The sequence below is a fragment of the Blennius ocellaris genome (genome assembly GCF_963422515.1).
Source record: "Blennius ocellaris genome assembly, chromosome: 19".
Taxonomy (NCBI): domain Eukaryota; kingdom Metazoa; phylum Chordata; class Actinopteri; order Blenniiformes; family Blenniidae; genus Blennius; species Blennius ocellaris.
The window spans coordinates 3,970,793-3,998,702 of record NC_137668.1 but is presented as its reverse complement, the minus strand read 5'-3'; the positions used below and the strand labels follow the sequence as shown (position 1 = coordinate 3,998,702).

General features: G+C 45.2%; 1 protein-coding gene across 2 annotated transcripts; it reads right to left on the bottom strand.

The window, feature by feature from the left end:
* Positions 1-4,831: 4,831 nt before the first annotated feature.
* LOC308144261 (polypyrimidine tract-binding protein 2-like) lies at positions 4,832-27,529 on the bottom strand. Of its 2 annotated transcripts, none has more exons than XM_080515338.1 (14): positions 27,461-27,529; positions 24,933-24,960; positions 23,375-23,435; positions 19,592-19,764; positions 18,783-18,923; positions 18,201-18,347; positions 17,277-17,387; positions 16,983-17,190; positions 16,765-16,880; positions 11,137-11,170; positions 10,403-10,495; positions 9,920-10,136; positions 9,725-9,802; positions 4,832-6,381 (listed from the first exon to the last, which is right to left on the bottom strand). In XM_080515338.1, exons 1-14 carry the CDS (start codon positions 27,466-27,468, stop codon positions 6,252-6,254), a joined length of 1,545 nt encoding a protein of 514 aa, XP_080371464.1. In that variant the 5' UTR covers positions 27,469-27,529; the 3' UTR covers positions 4,832-6,251. The 2 variants fall into 2 exon arrangements, with proteins under 2 accessions (XP_080371464.1, XP_080371465.1); XM_080515339.1 differs by having other exon boundaries at positions 16,995-17,190.
* Positions 27,530-27,910: the final 381 nt, after the last annotated feature.

Genomic DNA, 27,910 nt, shown 5'->3' with positions numbered 1-27,910 from the left:
GGGATCGTAGAGATAACGCCGTGTTGACGGAGATCGTTGAGATAACGCCGTGTTGATGGAGATCGTAGAGATAACGCCGTGTTGACGGAGATCGTTGAGATAACGCCGTGTTGACGGAGATCGTTGAGATAACGCCGTGTTGACGGAGATCGTTGTGATAACACCGTGTTGACGGAGATCGTAGAGATAACGACGTGTTGACGGAGATCGTTGTGATAACACCGTGTTGACGGAGATCGTAGAGATAACACCGTGTTGACGGAGATCGTAGAGATAACGCCGTGTTGACGGAGATCGTAGAGATAACGCCGTGTTGACGGAGATCGTAGAGATAACACCGTGTTGACGGAGATCGTAGAGATAACGCCGTGTTGACGGAGATCGTTGAGATAACACCGTGTTGACGGAGATCGTTGAGATAACACCGTGTTGACGGAGATCGTAGAGATAACACCGTGTTGACGGAGATCGTAGAGATAACACCGTGTTGACGGAGATCGTAGAGATAACACCGTGTTGACGGAGATCGTAGAGATAACACCGTGTTGGACTGGTGTTTTTTGTTGTCAGCTGAAAACTCAACAAGAACATGTATCATGTATGTTTGGTCTGTGTTGTGTTCAGACGTCAATCAAACTGCAAACCAAACTCACAAATGAACTCAAAGGCAGGACAAAGTAGTTCCTTTCTAAATGTGAACGTCACTGACTTTAGTGGGAAGGTAGACGAGTCGGTCGCATGCACCGACAATCCACTGAACAATTTCAGTTGCAACTGGAGGAACCAAACATGTTTTGGTGTCTTCCAACAACCTGAGTCAAAGCTGCATCACTCGGATCTTTAACCAAACGTTTGTACGAGGGATGCACTGATACCAATACCAGTATTGGGTCTGATACTGCACAAAGTACTTGTGAAAGATCCCAATACAACCCGGTGAGTACTAAGTGACGTCATTCATTTGCAAGGTCAGCAGGCAGACAAGAGAGCACGAGTGATGTCCACAGTTTGGAGACTCTTTAATATTAATGACAAAAGTGAGACTGTAAATGATTTTCAGACCAAATATCAAGAGGAGTAAGATAGTTGGTGCAACAGCAGCAACTTCATCACCAGAGACATTTGGACCAGCAGAGTTAGAACGATGTCGCTCAGTAGTTTAAGTGATCGACACAGAACTCTGAGTCGTGCTCCATGCTACACGCTAAAGAGTTTCAGGCTCACACACCAGTGATGCTGCATGCTTGATTAAACACGATTAAAGTCACTGATACTCATTAACAGATGAGTCCTTCAGTCTACAGTAGCATAGCTCAGTGTGTATCTGTGAGCTTCAACTGTGAGGCCGTTGGTTCGCGGAAACACATAACCGCTGTTTATCGTTTATGGATAAAGTATGAATTAGGCTTCATGGCATTTATTAAGTACTCGTATTGATACTTGGTAATGGAAAATAGTGAAAGGTTAGTTCTCGTACTTGTTAAAAAAACAAAACAAAACGGTGGTATCAGTGAATCCCTACTTTGTCAGAACACTTCAGACGTTTCCGAATGTGACAGGTGAAATCATTTGGGCGAGGCAAATTGGACATGTGACCGGTGTCATTGAGTCATGGCTCGTCTCCCCTGAAGCCACGTTCGTCGAAGGATTCTAATGGATCTGTGTCTGCAGGGCTTTTTTGGAAAAAAAAACAAAAGAAGACCCAAAAAAGAAACTGAAGCATCCAAAGGATAAGAACAGAAATCCTGGGACAGGAAAACCCAAAAGGTTTAACGTTCATTCTCTTTGTTATACTTTAGCCATTGGGTCCTAGAGCTGATCCTCAGTGAGGCAGGGCGCACCTTCTCATTTACCAAGCAGAGGTTACTTGGAGTGCCCATCCATCCATCCATCTTCCACATCACTACCTCTTTTTCAGGATGGCAGGCAGCTGGAACGGATCCCAGCTCTGAGGCAGAGTGAAGCTGGAGACGTCATCTGTCCTTCACAGGACTAACAGAACAAGTAAACACAGGAAAGGCCACCAGATCAGCTCACACGCACATTTTTGAACTGTGGTCAGAGATCCAAGCGTACACAGGGAGAACAGGCTAACTCCGCACACAACGGCCCGGACCTGAACCTTCATTGGAACTGAAGAGGTGCAACAATGACATTTATGGTACCAAGGATGGGTTCAGGACCAAACGACTACAGAAAATAAAGATTTAACCTGCAGAAGAATTCTTCTGAATACCATCCTTGGCACTCTGTCACTTTAAAAGCTGTTTGCCCAGTTTGGAAACCCACGAGGGAGTCGTCCTCCCGAGACAGGAGCCTTTGTCCAGCCGTCTACGGGCCGGGAGATGGAGAGTGGGATCACTCCGTCCTGCCTTGGTGATGCATTGACCAGACGAGCTATTGATCGGCCCTGCCGGTTCGCTCTGATACATCATGTCATCTTCGTCCAGAGCAGGATGCAGGACACAAGCACTTCAAGAGAAAGCTTGCAAAATAAAAGCCCTCTTGCATCAGCGGAACACAACAGAGTGTCTGCAGGATGATGGATCAGGTCATCTGCCGGGTCCCAGGGCCTGACTGTGGAGCATCATCTTCATCAAACAGTGCGTGACAGGACGTCCATCATCACAAAGTCCTGCCGTCGGGCCCGGTCCCTGATGGAGCCATGCCTGCTTACATCAACATGCGGGCAGCAGCTTCATCATTTCCAGTCGTTTATGGCTGCACGTAAATTGAAGCTCAGTGGTTGAACACAATCATCAGGGGCTCCCGCCTCCAGTGTTCACCTTCCTCTTGTGATGGTTAGATTCCACTGCGGAGAGGCGCACGGTGATGGGAAGCAAGGAGTGGAGATTAAATCTCACAAGTTGAAAAGACGCCACTCAACAACTACATACTGAAAAGTACTCCTTGTTTTTTTTTTGCAGTAGAATAAATAGCTTACTACAGGTAGAACTATAACTGATCATTTAGAGCATTGTTTTAAAGATAATGCTGTTTTTTCACCTCAGTGATCAGAACAAAAGACCTTCCTGACCTGTGGTCTGGTCTTTGAAGTCCAGAGAACTCAACATTTTCCAGAAACCAGGTTTGATCTTTGTGAGCTGGATCATCAGAAGATGATCCACTGTGGTCATGAAAGGAAGGACATCCTCAGGTAGACTGCGAAGTTTCAACCTGATCTGTCGTAAATCCCCTTCAGACCATTGCAGTAGCTGAACCGTTGATCCCAGTCAGGATAGATCCGAGCTTTCATGGCGCTTACAACAAATGATGAATGTAAGCCACGCAAATGGAGACTCCTGGAGACATCAGCCTCATGGGGTGAGCCGGTCTTGTGTTAAACTCGAGGATGCATGGGGATGGGTGTCCTCCGCCGCCCTAAAGAGGGGGGGGCCTGACACCCTGCCTCACTCCCTCTGGGTGGGCCAGGGGTGGCGGGCGCTGTGCTTCTGGGCTTGCGGCCTTTCTCTGCCGTCCTTTGGGTGTCTGGGCATCTTGTCTTGTGGCTCGTGATGGTGGCGGTCTGGGGGGCCCTGCTACACCTGAACCACTCTTGGTAGCCCCACCAGCAGGGCGGAAAGCACTCAGACTTTTGGCGAGACCCACGGATGTGCAGGATCCTGCCAGCACTCACTGAGCAGAGCTGGAAAACACTGGTTAGTTTCATTTCATCGTTGTCATCTTGGTGGAAATCTAGAACCCCCCCCCCCCCCCCCCCCCCACACACACACACACACTACCCTACCTGGTCCAGCACAAGTCATGATACAATGCGACCATTCGCCTTCAGGGAGGCTGGTGAGCACTACCCTCCACCCCCTCATAAACACACCTATGACCACTGATTCTCAGAGATCTTTAGTGAGATGGAAATGTGAAACTGAGGTGTTAAAAAAAAAAAAAGAGTATAAAAAAGAAAAGGAGAAATAAAAGAAGAAAATGAAAAAAGAAATGGTGACTCCTCAGACCTCTTCTGGTCCAGCAGATTACATTCTCAGACCAACAACCATGAAGGTTGAGTCACTTCAACCACTTTCATCATCCTCATTGTTTGACCTTCATCACACCAACCTGCAGAAACACTGAGCTGCTCATGCCAGGCGAGGAGGAGCAGATATCAGAGTGAAGGATTAGTTCAACAGTTGGATCTACTAGAGTGGCAGGCGAATGTTTAAAGGATTTGACTTTAGAGTGGAGAACTTTTCCTGACGGAGCTGATAAAGTCTGTCATACTGTATTCTCAGGTTGGTTCCGATTGTTTCCACTGCGCTGTATGGTACGACGAGGCAAAGCACTCAGAACCAATTCTGTTCTGTGCTTCTATAACAAAGCAGGTATGTGCCGTCATCACCCCACAGTATAAACGCTGGACCGATGTGGAAGACATCTGGGCCGCGAGCCTTCAGTGTGACGCAGTTGGAAAATGGTGGCGTTCTAACGGAAAAGAGGGGGTTCTGGTTGGGGACGCTTCTCTTGGAACTTTTGTCAGTGGAAACACAAGCCATACCGCCACATACTGCGCAGTGGAAACCAGGCTGAAGTGGAACCAAAGGAGCTCGTCACCATGACTTGGCCTGTGAAGACGTGTCCTGATGTTAGACTTCGCCCAAACCTCCAGTTGAACCAGACCGAAGCAGAGAGCTGTTGTTTGTGAGAATAGAATGAAGGTTAAAGTGATTACTTTTCCAGACACTGCTAAAAGCAGTCATCATTGACACTTGTGCAATGTGGAAATTGGCTTTGGAGCCGGCAGCGGTGCAAAATGCAGAAAGCGTGGACACAAAGTGACAACTGAGACCATTTATGCAATTGATAAAGGCGTGAGAGCGAGTAGATGGATCAGACAAATTGTCAGGAGAGCGGCGGCCCTCAGAGGCTGATTAGAAAAGAGGCAACCGCCAGAGGAGAGGAGAGCAAGACATCAGAGGAATAGATTGTGTCAGTTGGCAGGGTGGGAAAGGCATCAAGAAAATGTACTTCTTGTCCTGTGAATTAGTAGCATCACAGGCTCAATCTGGCTTATTAGAGCTTGTTTTCAAGTGGCTCCAAAATGGATTTTGGCTTCCTTCCCACCATGAGACTGAGGATGCTTTCAGAAGCGAGCGGAGGAGAGACAGAGGAGGTGAACGCAGCGCAACAGAAGAGATTTTATTAGGCATGCTACAGACGTAATGCAGAATACACCAGAGACCATGAAAAACTCAAAAAGCAGGAACACCAAGTTGCACCTCCCTTGTTAGAAAATACTTCATGCTTTAATTGCGCCGCTTCAGAACCAAACCAAATCCTTACATTTGGAGCTGTAGAAAACTGGAATTGGAAAGAAAAAAAATATACAGAACTACTGTTTCTGAGCAAGTGTTGGGGTTTAAAAAATAAAACGGGAGAAGTCACACTTGAAGTCTGGGCACTCTTCCTCAGAGTGTTTGAAATGCATGTTTTTCTTGTTAAAATGAGTCAAAGGAAACACGAAAGGCACAGAAACTTTGGTCCAACCGAGTAGCCCTCAAGTAAACTGTCACATGACAATGAAATCACAGTGGACTCATCTTCTGACTGCTTCCCCAGCATGCAACACTTTGTGAGATTCCACCGTCACTATGCATGCTTCAAAAAGTCACTGACAATTACACCTCACTGCTATGGAATCAAGAGAACCGAGGATGTGGAGAAAAGGAAAAAGCAGCCACATGGATCTTCTGCGTGGAGCAAATGAAAGCTGATCTCTGCGGAATCACAACTTCCGCTGCCTGTTGTTCAAGAGAGGCAGACAGGAACACTCTGCTCTCCTGGTGGCAGCTCAAAGCAAACTAAGAAACCTGAGCGAGGCTCGGTCGCCGGCGCCGCCGGGGAAACTGTCAACGTCTCCATGACGACAAAACATCCATCCAAGAGCCAAGTGCCGGGGTGGGAGTGTCCAGCTGTACAAACTGTTGATATTGTCGAGTAAGGCACGTATGAACCGTTATCTTTTCAAATAAATCACAGAATCAAACACTGACCTACATCAAACTATGGTAAAGGAGGACAATCGGCCGAGTCGACGCGCTGCCTCACAGAAAAATACTACGGTACTGGGAGGGTCCGCTATTGTTCCGTTACAAGACGACACGGGTCAGAAGGTTTAAGTCTGAAGGAATGACAGAATCAACCAAAGCCCAACAACAAAACCCCCTGGATCTGTGAGACCCCCTCAGAGTCCCGGGGTGGGGGAGGGGAGGGGAGGGGAGGGGAGGGGCGTCAGATTCTCAGATGGTGGACTTGGAGAAGGAGACTCTCAGGTGCTGGTTGGCTCCCATGTTGTAGTTGTGCAGGTCGATCAGGGCCTGGATGGCCTCCTCCACTGTGGACATCTGGATCAGAGCCATCTTACGATCCCTGCAGGAAGCAAACACCAGGGTCAGAACCTTAGGCCTGGGTCAGAACCTCAGACCAGGGTCAGAGCCTCAGGCCAGGGTCAGAACCTCAGACCAGGGTCAGAACCTCGAGGCCAGGGTCAGAACCTCAGGCCAGGGTCAGAACCTCAGACCAGGACCAGAACCTCAGACCAGGACCAGAACCACACATGATACTTTCCTGGAGACACGTTGTGCTCAACGTCTGCCAAGGAATCATTGCCGTATATCAGTGTGTCTGTCTGTAGCAAGACTAGGTCAAAACCACTGCACGGACTTTGTGGAAATGTTCACCACAGATGGACATCAGGCCCTGGAAGAGTCCATTACAGTTTAGAGGTGATCTGGAAGAGTCCAGGTCAATCTTTGACAGACGTCAGAAATCTGTGATTGCATGACATTTATCAGGCAACAGGATGACGTCCTGACTCCGGATTTATCAAGAAACATTTTGTTCTAAAACTATCTAGGTATCGGACTTGGCAATATCCTGCTTGTCTAGTTTGTAATGGTGGAACATCACGGCATGTTACCTGATGTGCAGGGTTGGGTAGCAACGGATTACATGCAACAGGGTTACGTAACTAGTTTTATTAGATCATAACCTGCTAGTTACCTGCCAACACCAACTAGTTTTATTAGCTCATAACCTGCCAGTAACCTGCCAATACCAACTAGCTTTATTAGCTCCTAACCTGCCAGTAACCGACCAATACCAACTAGTTTTATTAGCTCATTACCTGCCAGTAACCTGCCAATACCAACTAGTTTTATTAGCTCATAACCTGCCAGTAACCTGCCAATACCAACTAGTTTTATTAGCTCCTAACCTGCCAGTAACCGACCAATACCAACTAGTTTTATTAGCTCATAACCTGCCAGTAACCTGCCAATACCAAGTAGCTTTATTAGCTCCTAACCTGCTAGTAACCTGCCAATACCAACTAGTCTTATTAGCTCATAACCTGCCAGTACCAACTAGTTTTATTAGCTCATAACCTGCCAATACCAACTAGTTTTATTAGCTCATAACCTGCCAGTAACCTGCCAATACCAACTAGTTTTATTAGTTCATAACCTGCCAATACCAACTAGTTTTATTAGTTCATAACCGGCAAAAATACCAACTAGTTTTATTAGCTCCTAACCTGCCAGTAACCTGCCAATACCAACTAGTTTTATTAGCTCATAACCTGCCAGTAACCTGCCAGTACCAACTAGTTTTATTAGCTCATAACCTGCCAATACCAACTAGTTTTATTAGCTCATAACCTGCCAATACCAACTAGTTTTATTAGCTCATAACCTGCCAGTAACCTGCCAGTACCAACTAGTTTTATTAGCTCATAACCTGTCAGTAACCTGCCAGTACCAACTAGTTTTATTAGCTCATAATCTGCCAGTAACCTGCCAGTACCAACTAGTTTTATTAGCTCATAACCTGCCAGTAACCTGCCAATACCAACTAGTTTTATTAGCTCATAACCTGCCAGTAACCTGCCAATACCAACTAGTTTTATTAGCTCATAACCTGCCAATACCAACTAGTTTTATTAGCTCATAACCTGCCAGTAACCTGCCAGTACCAACTAGTTTTATTAGCTCATATCCTGCCAGTAACCTGCCAATACCAACTAGTTTTATTAGCTCCTAACCTGCTAGTAACCTGCCAATACCAACTAGTTTTATTAGCTCATATCCTGCCAGTAACCTGCCAATACCAACTAGTTTTATTAGCTCCTAACCTGCCAGTAACCTGCCAGTACCAACTAGTTTTATTAGCTCATATCCTGCCAGTAACCTGCCAATACCAACTAGTTTTATTAGCTCCTAACCTGCTAGTAACCTGCCAATACCAACTATTTGGTTTGACACCAGTACTGGTGCTGATGGGAGGAAGACTTTGTCAATACGTTTAGAGGATCATGTTTTAGGGATTCATTGAGGCGACACGTGACAAAACTTTTTTGCTGCTCATTGACTGAGCAGCAGGTTGTTCAGTTATTATCAATCAGTGATTTATGCTGCCAGATACAACCTCTCATCAAACATTCATATTTAGTCTGGAAACAAACCAACATTAAAACCAACAAAGAAATGGGGAGGGGAGGAGAGAGAGAGTAAGATTACAGTTAGAGGGAGTTGGAGTTTAGAGATAAAGAGCGAGTTAAGAGTGAGAGAGATAGAAGGTTTAAGATTTAGAGAGATAGAGAGTTTAGAGTTAGAGCGATAAGAGAGTTTAGAGTTAGAGAGATAGAGAGTTTAGAGTTAGAGAGATAGAGAGTTTAGAGATAGAGTTTAGAGTTAGAGAGATAGAGAGTTTAGAGTTAGAGAGATAGAGAGTTTAGAGATAGAGTTTAGAGTTAGAGAGATAGAGAGTTTAGAGATAGAGTTTAGAGTTAGAGGGTTTAGAGTTAGAGAGATAGAGTTTAGAGATAGAGAGATAGAGTTTAGAGATAGAGAGTTTGGAGTTAGAGAGATAGAGGGTTTAGAGTTAGAGAGATAGACGGTTTAGAGTTAGAGAGATAGAGAGTTTAGAGTTAGAGAGATAGAGAGTTTAGAGTTAGAGCGATAAGAGAGTTTAGAGTTAGAGAGATTAGAGATAGAGTTTAGAGTTAGAGGGTTTAGAGTTAGAGAGATAGACGGTTTAGAGTTAGAGAGATAGAGTTTAGAGATAGAGAGTTTAGAGAGAGAGAGAGTTTGGAGTTAGAGAGAGAGAGAGAGAGAGAGAGAGAGTTTGGAGTTAGAGAGAGAGAGAGAGAGAGAGAGAGAGAGAGAGAGAGAGAGAGAGAGAGAGAGAGAGAGAGAGAGAGAGAGAGAGAGAGAGAGAGAGAGAGAGAGAGAGAGAGAGAGAGAGAGAGTGTGTGAAAAGGGAGGCAAATGCAAATTGGAGAGGAAGAAATAAAAAGTGAGGTGGGGAGGGACAAAGAATTGTGTTTTGGAAAAGATCTTGAATAGAAATTAAAAGCTTTAGTTGTATTGTGGTTTAGATTCTTTAAAAAATAAATCAGTGTTTGACACCTGATTGTTACCGAGTTTAGATTTAGTTCAAAACGTGTTCAGAGTAATTAGAGTACAAGACGTGTCGACACACTGAGCAGACGACATTCTAGTCTTTCTTGTCTTTTTTTTCTATGTTTGCTGGTGAAGTAATCCAAAAGTAACTAAAAGTACTCTGGTACATGACTTTTTTCTTTTAGTACTTAGGGTAAGTTACTGATTCCATTTTTTGACAGGTAACTTGTAATTGTAATGGATTACAGTTTTCAAGTAACCTTCCCAACCCTGCATATAGGAGCGAGTTTGAGGCTCCCTGAGGGACGTACTGGAAAAACTTGAATGCCTTGACGGTTCCTCCGGCGTTGGAGAAGAGCAGCCGCAGGTCCTCCTCCGTCACGTCTTGTCTGGTACAGGGAAACACAGACCACACTCCACCTCTCAATACTCTGAGCACAAACCACCCGCGGGGAGCCTCGGGAAGTCCGAGGTGCAGGAGCAAACGGAGGGCGGCGGGAACCTACGGGACGTTGGAGAGGTGCAGCGTGGCAGAAGGAGGGAAGATGTTCTGGAAGTTCTTGGAGCCGGGCTTCTTGAAGCGATGGAGTGGGGAGTTGGCGTAGTCCTTGGTCAGGCCTTGGTCGTCCAGGCCGTCGCGGGGCAGCGCCACCGTCTGGTGCTTGGACAGCGTCACCCGGATGATCTTCCCGTACATCTTCTGACCGTTGAGATGACTCATAGCTTTGGAACGTGACGGGGGAGGAGAAGGTCATACGTCTGCGACATTCATTATAAATAAAGCTCATGTTTTTGTTGAAATCTCTGATACATATTTGCTCTTCAGTATTTATTTCACGTGTATATTTTTTTTAACTGTTTAATACCACTTCATGTACCTTTGAATGCTGTTGACACCAAACTGAGAATAAACTCCCTCCCTCCCTCCCTCCCTCCCTCCCTCCCTCCCTCCCTCCTTCAACCCGTGGCTTCATGTTGCCCAGACTCACCCAGTTGGGCCTGGTTGGTGTCGGACATCTGAATGAGAGCGCTGTCCTTCTTATTGTACAGGATTTTCACCCTCTGGACATCGCCATACACTCCTGTGTTTAAAGCCACAGGTGGGCAGAGGACAGGAAGGTGAGGTGGAAAGAAAGCAGACAGTTAGGAAAATCTGAAGTAAGCACCGGGAGACAAAAAAAAGGATAATTCAACAAAGACGAGACAGAGAGAGAGAGAGAGACACACAGAGACAGAGAGAGAGAGAGAGAGAGCAGATAACACACCAGAATAAAGTTTACAGTAAACTTCAGAAGAATTGAGGTTTAGAGAGAGAGAGAGAGAGTGAGAGAGAGAGCGAGAGAGAGAGAGAGAGAGAGAGAGAGAGACCCTCTAAACATAACTTATCAAGCTGTGTCAGGTGGCTACAAATTAAAAATACACATGCAGAAAATAATGCATTAATTAACACATTACTCTGTAGTGACATTTAAGAATCACGTAAACAATAACCAATAAACTGGAAACAACATGTACTAATAATTAACTACTGGGAGCAGACAGTAAACAGAAGCCCATAATAATAATAACGATAATAATAATAATAATAATAATAAATGTATTAGAAATAGAATGGAAATAGAACAAAAGCAGGAGAGGAGAGCGAGAGAGAGAGAGAGAGAGAGAGAGAGAGAGAGAGAGAGAGCGAGAGAGAGAGAGAGAGAGAGAGCTAACGATAACATACCGAAGAGGGTAAACAGACTTTGGGGCGTAACCATCTTTAGAGGGAGAGAAGAGCAACAAGCAGCGTGAGACAGGTAGAGAGGTAGAAGAGTCGGAGCGGAGCGGAGGTAGAGATGGACAGATCGATCCAGAACGGAGGTAGGTAGGAGGAATGGTTGGTTTTTGTTCCCCCCGGAGAGTGATGGAGGTGGTGGGTTCATGGAGGAGGAGGGGGAGCAGGCGGCAGGAGAAGAGTGGTTGGAGCAAAGTTAATGAAGAGGGTGATTGAGGATTTATAACCGCCCCCAACAGCGATTGAAGGGGAGGGGGGGCACAAATGGAAGGTCCAGGGAAAGAAAGAGGGAGGAGAGAGAGAGAGTTTATTCAGAGAGACAGAGTAAGATTAGAGTTAGAGGGAGTTGGAGTTTAGAGATAAAGAGCGAGTTAAGAGTGAGAGAGATAGAAGGTTTAAGATTTAGAGAGATAGAGTTTAGAGTTAGAGCGATAAGAGAGTTTAGAGTTAAAGAGATAGAGAGTTTAGAGTTAGAGCGATAAGAGAGTTTAGAGTTAGAGAGATAGAGAGTTTAGAGATAGAGTTTAGAGTTAGAGAGATAGAGGGTTTAGAGTTAGAGAGACAGAGTTTAGAGTTAGAGAGATAGAGGGTTTATAGTTGGAGAGATAGAGTTTAGAGATAGAGAGTTTGGAGTTAGAGAGAGAGAGAGAGAGAGAGAGAGAGAGAGAGAGGTGGGGTGCGTGAAAAGGGAGGTAAATGCAAATTGGAGAGGAAAAAATAAAAAGTGAGGAGGGGGAGGGACAAAAATAAAATATAGGTCAGTACACTGGATAATGCAGGTAGTTTGGTCAGAGATCATGGCTTGGATCAATGTTTTCTTTAGTCAAAATACAGCAAATAACTGGAGACCCAATGTCTTTCATCCTGAACAAGCATGAGGTAAAGGCACATTCACGTCAAAATCATAATCAAACCAGCAATATAAAGTCAGAACCATGGGAGGAAAGAAAACCTGGAGGTGGAGAGGCTCAGCAGGGAGGACGGCACTGCGAGAGGCCAGAGTTCAGAGAGCATGCACTTCAAAGTCATTCCATGTCAAACCAGCTGCTTTACCAAACTGACAACCAGTCACATTCTACATGATCGATGTCAATGGATCCAACAACTCGTGTGCAAGTTTTAGACGTGAACCCTTTTGTGTTTGGTACTATTACACATTTACACAACAGCCCACAGCGACATGTTTTCTGCACTGCTGTTCTCCAGCTTCATATGAAATCAGTTAAGAGCTGTGAACACTCCCGTTAAATGGTTATAGCGTATCCACCACAACACCGGACAACGTCTTATTACGCATTGGACTCATTTTAGAAGTGTTTAATCTTCATGTATTTCGTTTTTCTGACAAAATCCACTTCTAATTCTAAAGTCAAGGATCCAGAACCAACAGTTCGTGGTCAGCTCTAAATTCTATCATGAGTGAGTGACATTGTCATATTGTACCATGCGTTTGCTTTGTCCTTCCTCTACGACTGCGGTGGGCATGTCCAATATTTGCAGTTCAGAAAATGTGCATTTTATCCCGTTTCCACAGAGACAGAGTGACGGCACTTTTAAAAAATCGGGTTCTCAGTGGCTCTGACTACAGTTGTCGTGTGAACGGATATCCAAAATGCTATGGAAGTTTGACGTTTTTACGAGAAACGGGGTCTCGGTTTCAGGGCTGCCACATACATCCCAGTTTGACCTTCAGTAAAAACCACGGAATAAAGTACAGTTTCAACATTTTTGCCTTGTGATGCTAAGTATTGTGAAATCTTTCAAAACAATCAACCAACGGGTTGTAGGTTCGAATCCTACATCAAATGGAGTGTGAATGAATGAATGTGATTTAGAGTGTAAAGCTCTTTGAGGGAACAAAATAACTACAGTGGAGGAAATAATTCTTTGATCTCTCACTATATTTGTTAGTTTGCTCACTGACATAGAAGTGAAAAGTCTATCATTTTAAAGGTAGGTTCCTTTTAACAATGAGACAGAATATCAAAAAGAAAATTCTGAAAACCACATTATATAAAAGATATCAGTTGCTTTGCATATTATTAAGTGAAATAAGTATTTGATCCCCTGCCAACCATTAACAATTCTGGCTCCCACAGACTAGTTAAATACTCCAACTCCTTAAACACACCGAAAGAAACGTGTTAACTGCAGCGAAGACACCTGTGTCAATCAGTCACCTGTATTGAAGACACGTGCCCATGCAATCAATCGGACTCCAACCTCTCCACCATGGGCAAGACCAAAGAGCTCTCTGGGGACAAGCAGGGACAAGATTGGAGACCTGCACAAGGCTGGATTGGGCTACCAGACTATAGGCAAGAAGTTGGGTGAGAAGGACACAACTGTTGGTGCCATCATTCCAAAATGGAACAAATACAAAATGAGCACCAATCGACCTGGTTCTGTGACTCCACGCAGGATCTCACCTCGTGGAGCGTCACTGATCATGAGGAAGGGGAGAAATCAGCCAAGAACTACACCGGAGGAGCTTGCTGCCGGAGGATCTCAAGGCAGCTGGGACCATAGTCACCAAGAAAACCATTGGTAACACACTACGCCGTAATGGATTACAATCCCGCAGTGCCCACAAGGTCCCCCTGCTCAAGGAGGCCCAAGTACAGGCCGTCTGAAGTTTGCCAGATGATTCAGAGAAGTCTTGGGGCGAACGTGCTGTGGTCAGATGACACCAAAATCAAGCTCTTTGGCATCAACTCGACTCGCCGTGTTTGGAGGAAGAAAAATACTGACTATGAACCCAAGAACACCGTCTCTACCGTCAGGCCTGGAGGTGGAAACATCATGCTTTGGGGGAGTTTCTCTGCCAGGGGGACAGGACGACTTCAACGCATTGATGGAAAGATGGACGAGGCCATGTACCGTGAAATCCTGAGTGACATTGTTCCCTCTGCCAGGGCACTGAAAACGGGTGGTGGGTGGGTCTTCCAGCACGACAATGACCCAAAACATATGGCCAAGGCAAGAAAGGAGTGGCTCAAAAAGAAGCATATTAAGGTAATGGAGTGGCCTCGCCAGTCTCCGGACCTTAATCTCATCGAAAATCTGTGGAGGGAGCTGAAGCTTCGAGTTGCAAAGCGACAGCCTCCAAACCTTAAGGATTTGGAGATGATTTGCAGAGAGGAGTGGACCAAGATTCCTCTTGATATGTGCACAAACCTGGTAATCAAGAAACAAGAAACATCCGGCCTCTGTGATTACCAACAAGGGTTTTGCCACCAAATACTAAGCCATGTTTTGCCAGGGGATCAAATACGTTTTTCACTCGATAAAATGCAAGTCTGCTTATGTCTTTTATTTAAAATACTTTCCTGGATTTTCTTTTTGATATTCTATCTCTCGCTTGTCAGTGGACAAACTTACAAAATCAGCAAGGGCTCAAATAATGATTTCCTCCACTGTACACTCATTAAATCATGAACCATCTAATTGTAGTAAAAGAGTCTAGATCTACAGAAAATTCCAAATGTCTCCCTGAAACACGTCGACTTCTGTACGTTGCTGAAAGTGGGAGTGTTCTCCACTGCAAAGTGTTCCAGAGTCCACATGCTGGAAGTGGCTGCTGAGAGCTTCATGTTACAAACATTCTCACACGTTGGCTGGAGGCTCCACCTCTGTGGGTCCAGACAGACGTAATGACCTGTGGATGTGTGGTGTTGTGGAGCAGCACTCAGCTGGTCGTGACCCCCTTTTAAAGCTGGACATGTTCCACACTCGCTGCTGGGTGCTTTGACATCTTTTTAGTGAAATGGGCTGATTTGACATGGCATGATCCACTTTCCTCTTCTTAACAATACGACTTCTCATGCAGGAGTTGATGTGAAGGCCACGGCAGTAAAATGTGGCATTCACACAAGTCTGAGAGGAGCTGAGCACAGACGCTGAGCACAGTATCTTCACACCCGGAGCGGTTGGAGGGTTGGGATACTGTGACTCACTCATTCAGTCAGAGATGAAAAAGAGACAGAGACATTAGGCGAGAGCATTTAAGTCACAGTTTAAAAAAAAAAAAAAAAAAAAAAAAGTAAAAGGAGAGAAGACAGCGAGGCAGATGTTTTGCTTCCGGGACTGAGACGACAGGTTAGAAGACCACAGAATGATTTCATATGAGCTGTTTCATATGAGGAGGAGTGAGCAGAACTTAGAGAGAAAACAGAAGAGAGACAGTTAGCCCAGTTAGATACAGTTCAGACGAGAGGAGGGAGGAGGGAGGGGGGGGGGGGGAGGGGGGTTGTCGGCAAAGGACGGGGGGGTATGGTGAAAACCAGCAAACACCCCCCCCAACTCCCTCTGATGACGTGGAATGACCCAAAGGAAATCAAAACAGCCTGGACCTGTATCTGCTAAGAGCAAACAAACATCCTATGAGGTTTGATTTAAGAAGCTGCTTCAGAGCAGAAAAACACAAACAGCTTTCCCCGAGAAGATCAGAGTTGTTCTCATCTATTGCACATGAGTAGTGCGGCTGAACGCTGGCATTAGTGACACAATCAGTGTTGGTGCATCTCGACATTGTACAATGACCAATCCATGAAGCCGAAAGTAGAAGTTATTGACAGCACTGCTCTTTCTCTTCTGCACCGCGCCATCTTGATACGTCCGTTATTTCCACCTGCAGTCTGTTGTTTTTAGTCTTTTTTTCCTTTTGACTTCTGGTCTCGTCACCAGGTTGTTTTTAATGTTCAATCTCGCGCAGCAAGGCTCCGTCTGATTGGCCAGATGTGTTGACATGCAGAATTTTTGTAAACATAATGTCTAATAATCACTTATGATGCATCGCACAGCCAAACTCAGTGTTCAGTAACATAAAAGGATATTTTACGGCAACCCGTGGCGCTATAGAAATCAAAAGAATTTTAAGAACTCTCACGTTTGGCCTAAAGAACATCAACATCCAAAATAACATGCGAGAGGCAGGAGAACAATCGGAAATACTTTTAGTTGCTGGAAGTCTGTTTCTCCGTCACAAAAAAGAGCTCCATTCAGAAACATAATGTGTTTTGGAAAATTACACTAAAATTAGGAAAAGAAGCTCTCATGAAAAGTTCCAATGTTTCTGTGTATTTGTCTGGTTTCTAAAGAAATGCTAATGTGCCTCCAACATGAAAGTTGATTTTATAAACAAAACAGTGTAATTTCACGAAGACACGTGGATGTTTTCTTCCTCTCTTATGGTGAGTGAATAATATGTTGTTGTGATTTGTCTTGGAAGGACCAATTCTTCACGACAGTAAAATAATCCTGAGGGGGACGTGGTGGGAAGCAGTGCTGGATTAAGACACAAACGACAGACGTTGTTAAGGAGTTAGTGCTGGCGGAGTGCGTCTTTAACAATTCTACTGAAAGGTCCCGCCAAGCGCTTCTGTTGAACTGTACCATCAAATGTTCTCCAGAAATGGCGCCTGGACCTGTGAACGGATCCTGAGGCCATTAAATGAAGCACAAGAAGACAACTGACCAGGATCAGCAACAGAAAAAAAGGAGAGCAGATGGATGGAGGCGGTGGGTAGGGGTGGTGGGCGGTCCTTCTGACTGCGTGTTGGGATGGGAGTCACTCACCTCCTCGTTGAGGTTGCTGACCAGCAGGACCCCGCTGGATCCCGCCTGTCCAGCAAGGGCCACCCTCCCTGCAGCGGCGGCAGCAGCCGCCGCCGCACTCAGAGGATTCAGGGCTCCTGGGGGGCACAAACACCATCATGGGATGGAGAGTGGCACTTTGAACGGGCCTTCTTGTTGCACAGCGGACCAAAGAAAAGAGGAATAAAAGTGGGATGTACCTGGGATCTTACCGAGGAGGGAGTTGGAATCTTTGCTGAAGGCTGCCACCGTGTGGTCCAGACTGGGCTGCCCGTCCCCGGCCGGCAGCTCGGGCCTGGTGTAGTCGCGACTCTTGTCGTTGTTGTATTTCACGTTGAGGTTGACCAGCTTGGAAAAGTCGATACGCAGCGTGCAGCAGGAGTTGTAGATGTTTTGACCGTCCAGAGCCTGTGGAGGGAAGGAGGGGGAGAAGAAGAAAGCTCGGGGCTGCCGGCAGCAGAGCGACCAGTGAGCACGCGTGCAGGTCTGCTCACCAGCTTGGCCTGGTGGGCGTTGGTGGGATCGCTGAACTGCAGCAGGGCCTGGAACTGATTGTTCTTGGTGAATGTGATTATCTTCATGACTGTGCCGAACTTGGAGAAAATCTGCACACAGAAGAAGGAAGCAGAGACGTCGGTGTTTTCCTGCTGCGGTTGCAAGGTGGCGGAACGTTTCAGGGAAATAATAATGGCCTGGATTAATAGAAGACACCAGTCTCTACGCACTACGACATTCACACCAGTCCCACACCTGCCCCGCGGCCGCTGACGGAGGCGCGGCCATTTTGCACCCTCGACCACCACCAACATTCATGCTCCACTCAAACCATTCACACAAGGCAATATGGATAAAGTGCCTTGCACAAGGACACGACGACGGGTTCTGTTATTTGTCTATGGGAAGTTAAGCGGAGGAATTTATGACTATTTGTTGTAATTGAGTATGTTTTGCATCACGATGCCTCGTATAAACACCCTAAGATTTATTTGTGATATTCATCATACAATAGAGAGACAACACATTTGTTAAATACTTGACCACATAATATCATCAAAACTGACTTTGTTCCTTCAACACTCTCTGGGATCAAAACTTTGGTCCAGCACTGTAGAAAACATGCCTGTTTGGCAGGAGGTGGAGGTGGAGGTGTTGACTGTAGGGGGCGTGGCCTCAGTCACCCTGTAGTGTGTTTTGATTGATGTGCAGGTGATGGAGGACCGGCATAAAGACGTTCAACTGTGCCTCCACGAAATCTGGTTGCTCTAGTCAGGATTGGGCTGAAACATGTTTTCTCCAACAATATCTAAGTTCCGCATTAAGAGCTAAACTTCAATTTGGTAGAATCCTGGTGTGTTCACGTTTATTCCTGTGAAAAGTTTCCAACTGCAAATTCCCAGAGTGTTGCCTCTGTCCCCTACCTGCTGCAGCACGTCCAGAGTGACGGGGTAGAACATGTTGTCTATGATGATCCTGAGCACGGGGCTGGAGGCTGCAGCCAGGATGTCCTGCACATCGGAGGAGGGCGACTGGACGGCCGACACGGCCTGCAGCACGGCCTGCGTCCGCTGGGGGACCACAACACAACAAACAGCTCAACAATGCAACCAACAGCAAACAGGCTTCACCTGACATGTTTTAACCCGCCGTGGTTTTTCTTGGGTAAGATTCAATATTTACAGAAAGTGGATCAACGAACACAAACAATCATTACGTTTGTGACGAATGAACGTTCCGTCTATTCTGCATATTGCATCATCTCAGGACGGCAGCCATGATGAATTTGACTTTCATGAACAGAAGAGTTGGTGTTTGAACGCATCGATCCAAAATACAGAGACGGGAAAGGAGCAGGTCAAAGGTTTGACAACTTCCTGGTGAGTCCCCTCATGTGTCAGCGCTGTTCACTGCCTCTTGTTACAGCTCGTCTCCCCTCATCACCCCATCACCACCGACACCTCACATCCACACAAAGCACAGCTGTGAAGCTCCAAAGGACTCGCCTGATTGGTGGCGTCCGTTTTGAGCTCTTTATGATTGGAATACTGGATGAAGACGGGGGCGTTGCGTATATGTGGAGTCACTGTGGTGTAGTAGTTGACCATGGTGATGGCCGCCTCCTCCGTCCCCATCTCCAGGAAGGCCTGCAGCACACAAACTCAAAACTTACTGTTGGCACTGAGAAGGATCTGTAGAAATCCACCGGCACCAAAAACTACACCACTGATGTCACTCACTCACTCACACACACGCACGCACGCACGCACGCACACACACACACACACACACACACACACACGAGAAGATGACATTGCTCAGGTACAAGAACAGGCCAAATATAATGAACATTTAAAATCCTAAATTGTCACTGAAACTTCATAAATGCAATCAAAGAATAATTTTCTATGTACGTGTAACAGAACTACTGTGTAATTAAACTTCATAAAGGTTCTGAACTTGAATTGGTGTGAAGTCACTGAAGTGTCTTGTGGTCACACAGGATGCTGCTTCAGTGCAGTGGAGTGTAAATCCACCAAGCAGAGATGAAGCTGTCCAGCACGGAGACGGGCCAGCTGCCCATCGCCGGGGGCCAGCCGGCACGCCAGCACCAGGAGGGGAACAAAGCAGCTGCACTTAACAGGAATCTGGGGGACCAATGCCAAGAATGTGGTCCAGCCGTCCTCGGTGGACAGACAAAGACATCGTGGAGGTTTCTGCTGCACGGCTGGATAAGCAGGCCCGACGTGCCACAATGAGATGTTGACCAATAACGACTTCCTGCCGTGTGGAGGCAGAACGCCCTCCTGCTCACCTGGTTCTTTCCCTTCAGTGTGAGGATGTTGGTGACTTTGCCGAAAGGCAGACCCAGAGCGATGACTTCGGTCTCGGACGCCTCGTTGGGCAGCTTCCTGATGTGGATGACACGAGACGGGGGCGCCTCCTCCACCCGGAGCTTCTTACTGTCACTGCCATTGGAAGCCCCATCTGAAAATCCACACCAGCGCTGATTGAGTTAATTACAATGTAGAGATGAGGGTGGTAATGTTCTGTATTTATGACACTGTCACACAAAAAAACTATTCTCTAATCTGGACCCAAACAATAAAGTAATGTATTCATCATTTCTGTCTCGTTTGTGACGTCTCAGCCCCGAGACCTGGAACAACCAGCTTCTATCCAACGTGGAACAAGGTGTCGTGAAGAGAGGTTATCTGATCTGATGGATCTCTGACTGTGTACATGTTGGTATTGCAGGAACAGTCTGGCTCATTTCCCCCAGCACAGATTGTTTGTTGGTTCAGGTACTTTCAAGAAGTTTTCCTGATGAGTAGAAAATAAGCACATGCCCTTTACCAGAGAACTAATCCAAAACGTCTCCATTGTCCATGCTGAAGAACAGCTACAGCGCACAAACAGGTACTTCATAACAAGAGACATTTTAAACATGTCACTCTTGAACTTTGACTGCATCAAAACAGGTGCATGTTCACAAATCGTGTGGTTTGACAACATACAGTTACAAACGATAAACCTCAACAATGAAGCTAATGCTGGCAGCAGTCGCAGTGGTCGAATGTTTATGTAAACACATCTATTAGAAGTCAAACGTCCAGACCTGCTTTAAATCAAATGTTCTGGCTTCTCCCTGGTTTTATTAAAGCCAACACACACAACCTGGACAGTAGAGCTGCACGAGGTATCAGACTCTGTCTCCATCATATCAACAGTCTGGATCACAAAAGGCCTCTGCATGGAAACATATAGACACAACACGCTGAATTGTGTTCTGTTATTTGTCTATGGGAAGTTAAGCGGAAGAATTTATGACTATTTGTTGTAATTGAGTATGTTTTGCATCACGATGCCTCGTATAAACACCCTAAGATTTATTTGCGATATTCATCATACAATAGAGAGATGAATGGCCCTCTGACATAAGGGGTGTTTCAAAGAGTCCTTTACATTCTAGGACTCGACACTGAGGCTTGCCTGAACGTCCGGGGCTAGTAAAAGCTTTGGTCTGGCAAATGAAGTATCTTCCCAGCTTGCCCGAATGGGCTCGCGGTTTTTTTGGCGATATTTTGGCATTTTATCGGCAAAAATCTCTTGGTATCACCAACGGATCACACCACCGCAGGGCGCGGCCATTTCTCTCCCGAGAGCATGATCACGTGATTCTGCGTGAACGAGATGACAGCGTGGGAAAACGCTTGTCGCCCATAGCGGCCGCTATTTTCTTCCCGATTGGAATTCCGCATTCTGGTCAGTGGCGCTGCGTCTTGCCTGCCTCACCATGCATTCTGATTGGATAGCGTCACGTAATTCCTTGGGAATCCGTCAAATTACGTAGTCGGGGAAACTCCTGATCGTCCGCCATTTTAAATTTTCTACTTCCGCCAACATTCAGTTCGTCACCGGAACTAATTAAAAACTCACTTGAAATCAACACAAAAAAACAACTTAAACTGAAACGACGTATTTTTGATTATTTTGACTCTCTAATCCCGAAGTTTCATAACTTTTTATGGTTCAGAAAAAAAGTGGACTGAGCAGGAAGAGGAACAGGGACACAATTTGATTTGTTAATATAATAAAAATACATGACACACATTTACCATGTTATTAAAAAAATGTTTATGGATAAAAAGTGACCAATACAATAAATAAGGTGTGGTTATGTAGCATGTCGTAGTAGGGTGTGACACCTCCAGTCTGAATACTATCACATTTCTTTCAGACCAACAGCAAAAAGCTGTTTATTATACATATTATTATTATATTACATATATTATTATATGTTTATTTGAGGCCAGTTGGCCTAAAATGAACACTGTGGGTGTAATTCAACTCATTTAGAACAAACCTAAAATATATATGATTATTCCTTGAGATTGAAGAGTGCAAAGACATATTCCTTCCCTGAGTTTCATTACAATATCTTGATTATTAAAGAAACTACAAGTGTTTTTACGTAAAAAGTTATGTTGGTCGAATTCATACATTAACCCAAGCTTATATATTTCCATTAAACTTCGGCAAGTAAAAAGTTCTAAGCATCAAAATCCTTAATGTCAAGCCCTGCATTGTTCACACCTCTAAACCTCCATCTGAAGAGGAAACATGCAGTACGAACAATGTGCACCAACAGTGGCAAATCCAAATCCTCCTCATCAAAGTTCAACATTGAAACAGGAGCAGAGTCACTGACTCAGTCTCCACATACAACAGTCATACTATTTCCACCTGCAGAGTCTAAACTCAGCTCGGTGTTATTCGTTGAAGTGAACATCATGAATCCACCCATTTTCATAGTAAACCACTGTGTTGAAAATAGACTCCAGTTGGCTTCATTGCTGCGGCAGTGCTGCAGGGCCACGGGGCACGAAACACAACAGACAGCAAACCGCTTCACTTCGGACACGCTGCTGCTGGTGGAAACGCCGAGAGGGCAGACCAGCCAAACAACCAAACCACCAAACCACAAGCCAATATAACCACCAACGACCAAGCAAGCACCTGTAGAAGATGACCTCCAAGACCAAGCAGATGCTAGCGGATTTCAGGAGAACAGAGCAGATCTCCAGCGGGGCACCGATGCAGAGCTGGTCACAACTGGACTGGTCAGACTCACGGCATCAACAGGACAGGACAGAGTTGTCTGTACTTCCTGAGGAGACTGGGGTCCTCATCTGAACATCTGTAACTAACTGCTGCGGATGTTTTACCAGTCTGTCATGTCTGGTGTTCTTTTTCATGCTGTAGTTTGTTGTGGAGAGACGCTGCAGGACTGGACTCTCTGGTTCGGGGACGCTGGACAAAAGCCAGCAACTTCTGCACAGGACTGTGATCAGGCAGGGTTCAGCTCCAGGTTGACGCCTCTGACCTGCTCCACAGACCAGCAGGCCGCACAACTCATCCCTGAGGTGCCTGAGTCAAATCACTTTAAGTCACAGTGCCTTGAAATGTGTAAATATTGTATATTGATGTTTCTAGAGATTTAGCAAAGAGAAAGTCTGTACTGTGTGTTTTGGCTTTTTATTGTTGCATATGAGCTGCTAAACAATTGAATCTACCTACATATCATATACACACACACATACATACATACATCATCCACTCTCAGCTGGAGTATATCGGCACTAAGAGAAACAGCAGGAAGTCTTTAACACCTCTGGAGTGTTTGTATTGATGGCACCTCGTCTTCATCACTACATTGGACATTACTGGATGTTCACTTGCCGTGGTGAAGCCAGACGGAGCAGTTTATGAATGAGAGGTTTAGAGGCCGAGGAAAGCCAGCGCCTTTTATGTGACATGTCTTGTAGTAGTTTCTGGAGTGTTCCTCCGGCGAGGAGGAGGCAGTGAAGGTTTGAGTTTTGTCTTGGCGGATCACGTGCTGTGTGGGTGCTCACCTACTGAGGACTGTGACGTTACTCAACACTGAATAGCTCTCAGAAGAAAACAGAGAACCCACTTTTCAAGCACACCTATCAATTGCTCTGATTCTTTTTTTTTAATGCCGCCTGCCACTTCAGTCCCACCCCCCCCCCCCCCCCCCCCCGTCCCTGTTCAGGGGCGGGCGGAACGAACTCACCGCTCATACCGCTCATGCCAGTGTTGGGACTGTTGTACATACTCAGCTCGTCTGATCCTCTCTGCCAGAGAAAGAGAAAGAGAAAGAAAGACACAGTCAGCGTCAAGAAAGCCATTTCGGTTTTCCAGACAGGTTCCTTAAAGACGGCAGTAAAGCAGAGCTCTCTGAAGACGCTTTAAGGGAACAAAAGGAGGGAGAGGTGGGCCGGGTGTGGGTTTAATCTTGCTGAATTGAAGATGTCAAGATGTGTCATTTCATCCTGAGCTACACGGGGTCCCAGAAGGCTCGCTGGAGCTGCCGGGTGCCCCGTGCTCTTAAAGCTGACTGATGGGATGACGAGGAGCGCGGCCAGGGACCCATTACCCACACAACTTTATAATAGCTTCATACGCCCCCTCCTTGTTTCTGTCTGACTGAATTTGAACCAATTGTTCTTCTGTCACTAACATTCTTTATGGTTACCATAAACTCCATGTTGCAGGCCCCTGCTGCAGCAACATGACACAAATAAATTGAACGGGTAATAAAGTTGTCTGACGCAGGCCGAGATGTGAGCACACGGCGCACAAGATACAAGGAGCCAGAACGGACTTCTCCTCCAACAGCTGGAGACCCTCGGTGGCCGTCTGTGTTGCACACTGAAATATTGATGAAATAAACGAGGTGGCAAAGACCTACAATATCACGGAAGCTGCTGGTTTACTGCACTTTCACTTCTCGCTGGTGGGGGCCAAAATGCAGTGGAAACTCAGATCAGATATCCAGACAAAACCTGGTTCCATTGTCGTTATGAGGGTTCAGTCTCTTTCTAGGATGATTTCCTGATTGGTTTTGGTGTTAGTCACATCACTGTTGAATGGACTGGTTCTCCCTGTGTGTTCTTCATGGAGACACATTTATGTTCACTACTGAAACAAAAACTTGCTTCAAGAAGATTTAAAGACTGTAACTCCATCTCTCTGGATCAGCTGATTCTCTTCTCGTTTCAGCAAAAGGGTTCGCACGTGGCACTTTAGATGTCAGTTTGGAGAATATGAAGAATATGCAAGTATCACTGAAATGCTACAAGTTGTGAAACTACAAATAAAGATGGGTAAGGCTGCCATAGTAATGAAATTGGTGCTGATGAATAATTGACACACAAGTAATTGCCACTGATGGTTTATTTACCTTCTATTCATTGTACGCTTCTGTAATTGTAAAAATGCTGCAAATCCAAGAAATGGCGTTCTGAAAGTTATGTGGCGTTTCCTTTTCCATTTGATTTTAAAACCCTCATGTGTTCAGAGCTGAACTTCAGCTCTACGAGGAAATCTGAACATCAGAAAAACAATAATTCAGTCTTAGACCGGAGCAAAAGAAAAGAGCTGTGACCTGGAGTCAGTCATCAAACTTCTTCAAATCATTACAAAGTGCTCAAACTATATTGTTTTTATCTTAAAGTCATTTTATCTCGCTAAGCTGTCTGAGGGCATAGATAAGCATCTACTATGTGCCTGTGGTTTCACAATACAAGAAAAAAAACAGAGTACACCTTCAGTAAAGAAAAGAGTCTTACCTTCACTCCAACTGCAACGTCACTGATGCTGAAATACAAAAGTTCACAGTCAGAAAAAAGCCATTTCAATTCAAACAAGTGTGTAGTCACCAGCTCGCTTTCCTTCAATCCTAATCTGTTCTTTAACAGGGGAGATGCTCACATTGAGCCTCAACAAAAAAAAAGCTTTTATATTTACAGTCATGACACCTCGACGTCTCCAGCTTCAGCTTATAATGGCGATGAGACTGGACAGTGAACTCTGAAGGCCAAACATGACACGCCGTCAAGGTGAAAAACTGAACCTCTCCGTCAAACAGTTTCCAACTGAAATTATAACGTAATTACACTGTGACTGCTTCTCTACAATACTCATTCAAGGTGGAATACTGAGTCACCAGGAGACTGAGGTCACGTGCCTTCTCCAGTCTGACAACCACGCTGCACTGAAAGTCGAATCCAGCCTGCAGGATCCTCCACATGCAAACTCAACATTCATGTTCAAACAGAAGAGACTTTTGTCACGTTGTTCACTGTGGATTGGAATGTTTTAAGAAAATTAGTGAATGCAATACCAGTGATGAACCCAGTGATGTAGAATAGAGCTCTAACTGCCTTAAAGTGGCATTAAAGTAGGGATGCAACCAGTGCCGAGTCCCATGATATTGATGAGAACGACAAAAGCAAGACTATTAATGATGTTCTGCCATAATATCAAGAAAACTACTGCCTGAACACAGGCAGTATTATTGCTGATAAAGCCAGTTTAAGTTGCAGCTCCATTTCACTGCAGTTTAAAGCAGCGAGCCTCCAGCCGTCATTTGGACAGTCGATCTTCAAGTCCAGCTTGCTGCAAGCATTTAACTTATGTGTTCAGTAGAACCCCGGATGAGGAACCCGGTAAAAGCAGACAAATAGTGGAGTACAACAGTAGACACTACTGTAGATTGTAAGGCTGTTGGAGGTGTGCGTAGCGTTGACATCGAGGCTGTACAGAGGCGGTTCACATCTGAATGTTGTTTACACATGCAGTATGACCATTCTAAGTTAAATGTGGAAATCATTGTAATCTCCTCCTCATTTTATTCATCCTAGACATGGAGTCATACTTAGCATCCCGAACTAGAATACATCTGCTATAATCTGTCATGAATCAACCTGAACATATCTGCGATAATCTGTCATGAATCAACCTGAACATATCTGCTATAATCTGTCATGAATCAACCTGAATTTATCTGCTATAATCTGTCATGAATCAACCTGAACATATCTGCTATAATTTGTAGTGCATCAACCTGAACATATCTGCTATAATTTGTAGTGCATCAACCTGAACATATCTGCTATAATTTGTAGTGCATCAACCTGAACATATCTGCTATAATCTGTCATGAATCAACCTGAACATATCTGCTATAATCTGTAGTGAATCAACCTGAACCTATCTGCTATAATCTGTAGTGAATCAACCTGATCGCCTCTGCTGTAATCTGTAATCTGTAGTGAATTAATCTGAACACCCCTGATGTACTCTGTAGTGAATCAACCTGAACATATCTGCTGTAATCTGTAGTGAATCAACCTGAACATATCGGCTATAATCTGTAGTGAATCAACCTGAACATATCGGCTATAATCTGTAGTGAACCAACTTCAACACCTCTGCTGTAATCTGTAGTGAATCAACCTGAACATATCTGCTGTAATCTGGAGTGAATCAACCTGAACATATCTGCTGTAATCTGTAGTGAATCAACCTGAACATATCGGCTATAATCTGTAGTGAATCAACCTGAACATATCGGCTATAATCTGTAGTGAACCAACTTCAACACCTCTGCTGTAATCTGTAGTGAATCAACCTGAACATATCTGCTGTAATCTGTAGTGAATCAACCTGAACATATCTGCTGTAATCTGGAGTGAATCAACTTGAACATATCTTCTGTAATCTGGAGTGAATCAACTTGAACATATCGGCTATAATCTGTAGTGAACCAACTTTAACACGTCTGCTGTAATCTGTAGTGAATCAACGTGAAAACAGAATAGCAACAGGAGTTATCGTGAACACTGTCGAACCTGCTGGAGCCGCCTTGAATTGGACGTGAGCAGCTCCATGTGTGTAACAGCATCATCCCGTGCCACAACATACATCTTTACTTAAATCGCCACCTGCCTGCTCGGCTAAAGCTAAAGCTAGTGAGCTTCTACACAAAGGATCAATGGGACTACACAGCTAGCACCTCATGCTCATACACTTCAGCGTACCGCCGCAGTAATACAAACCACGAGAGTGTGAATGAGGGGAATGTACGAGCTCATCTCTGTGCGATGGCAACAAACATACGGCGGTTTTAATATTTAACAATAAAAGACCAAATAGCCGCGTGCTAACTTGTAGCCGCATGCTAACGGGCACTTCGTGGCTATGGAAACCCGCTCACACGGAGGAGTCACAGAGCCAACATTTACACACATCTCGACCACTGCTGCCTTTAAATACACACATGACACACGCTTTAAGCACAGCTGATGAATATTACCCGTCCATATCTGTCGCAGTTTATCCGGTTCGGCTTCTGATTTCTCGTCAGTGTACACACCAACTCACACGCACGCAGGCAAAATGGAGGCAACGTTCGACACGACGACTCCTGCCGGAAAGAGCCGAGTGGTTCCGACGAATGACAGCCGGAATGAGCCGAGTGGCCTGGAATGAGCCGAGTGGTTTCGACGAATGACAGCCGGAGTGAGCCGAATTGTCCCGGGACTGTAACTGGAAGAGCCGAGTGGTTCCGAAGCTGCTCTGACCGGAACATAATTAATTTGAATTCATAACTCACAAATGTTTGGGACATAACTAATGCCCGGCAAAGTCAAATCACTTTATTCTCAACTTATTCAACGTTCAGCAGGAGATTACAGTCCAATTCCCCCCGTTTAACAGAAAAAAACAACAAAAACACAGGAATACTTATATTGTAGTGCATAAA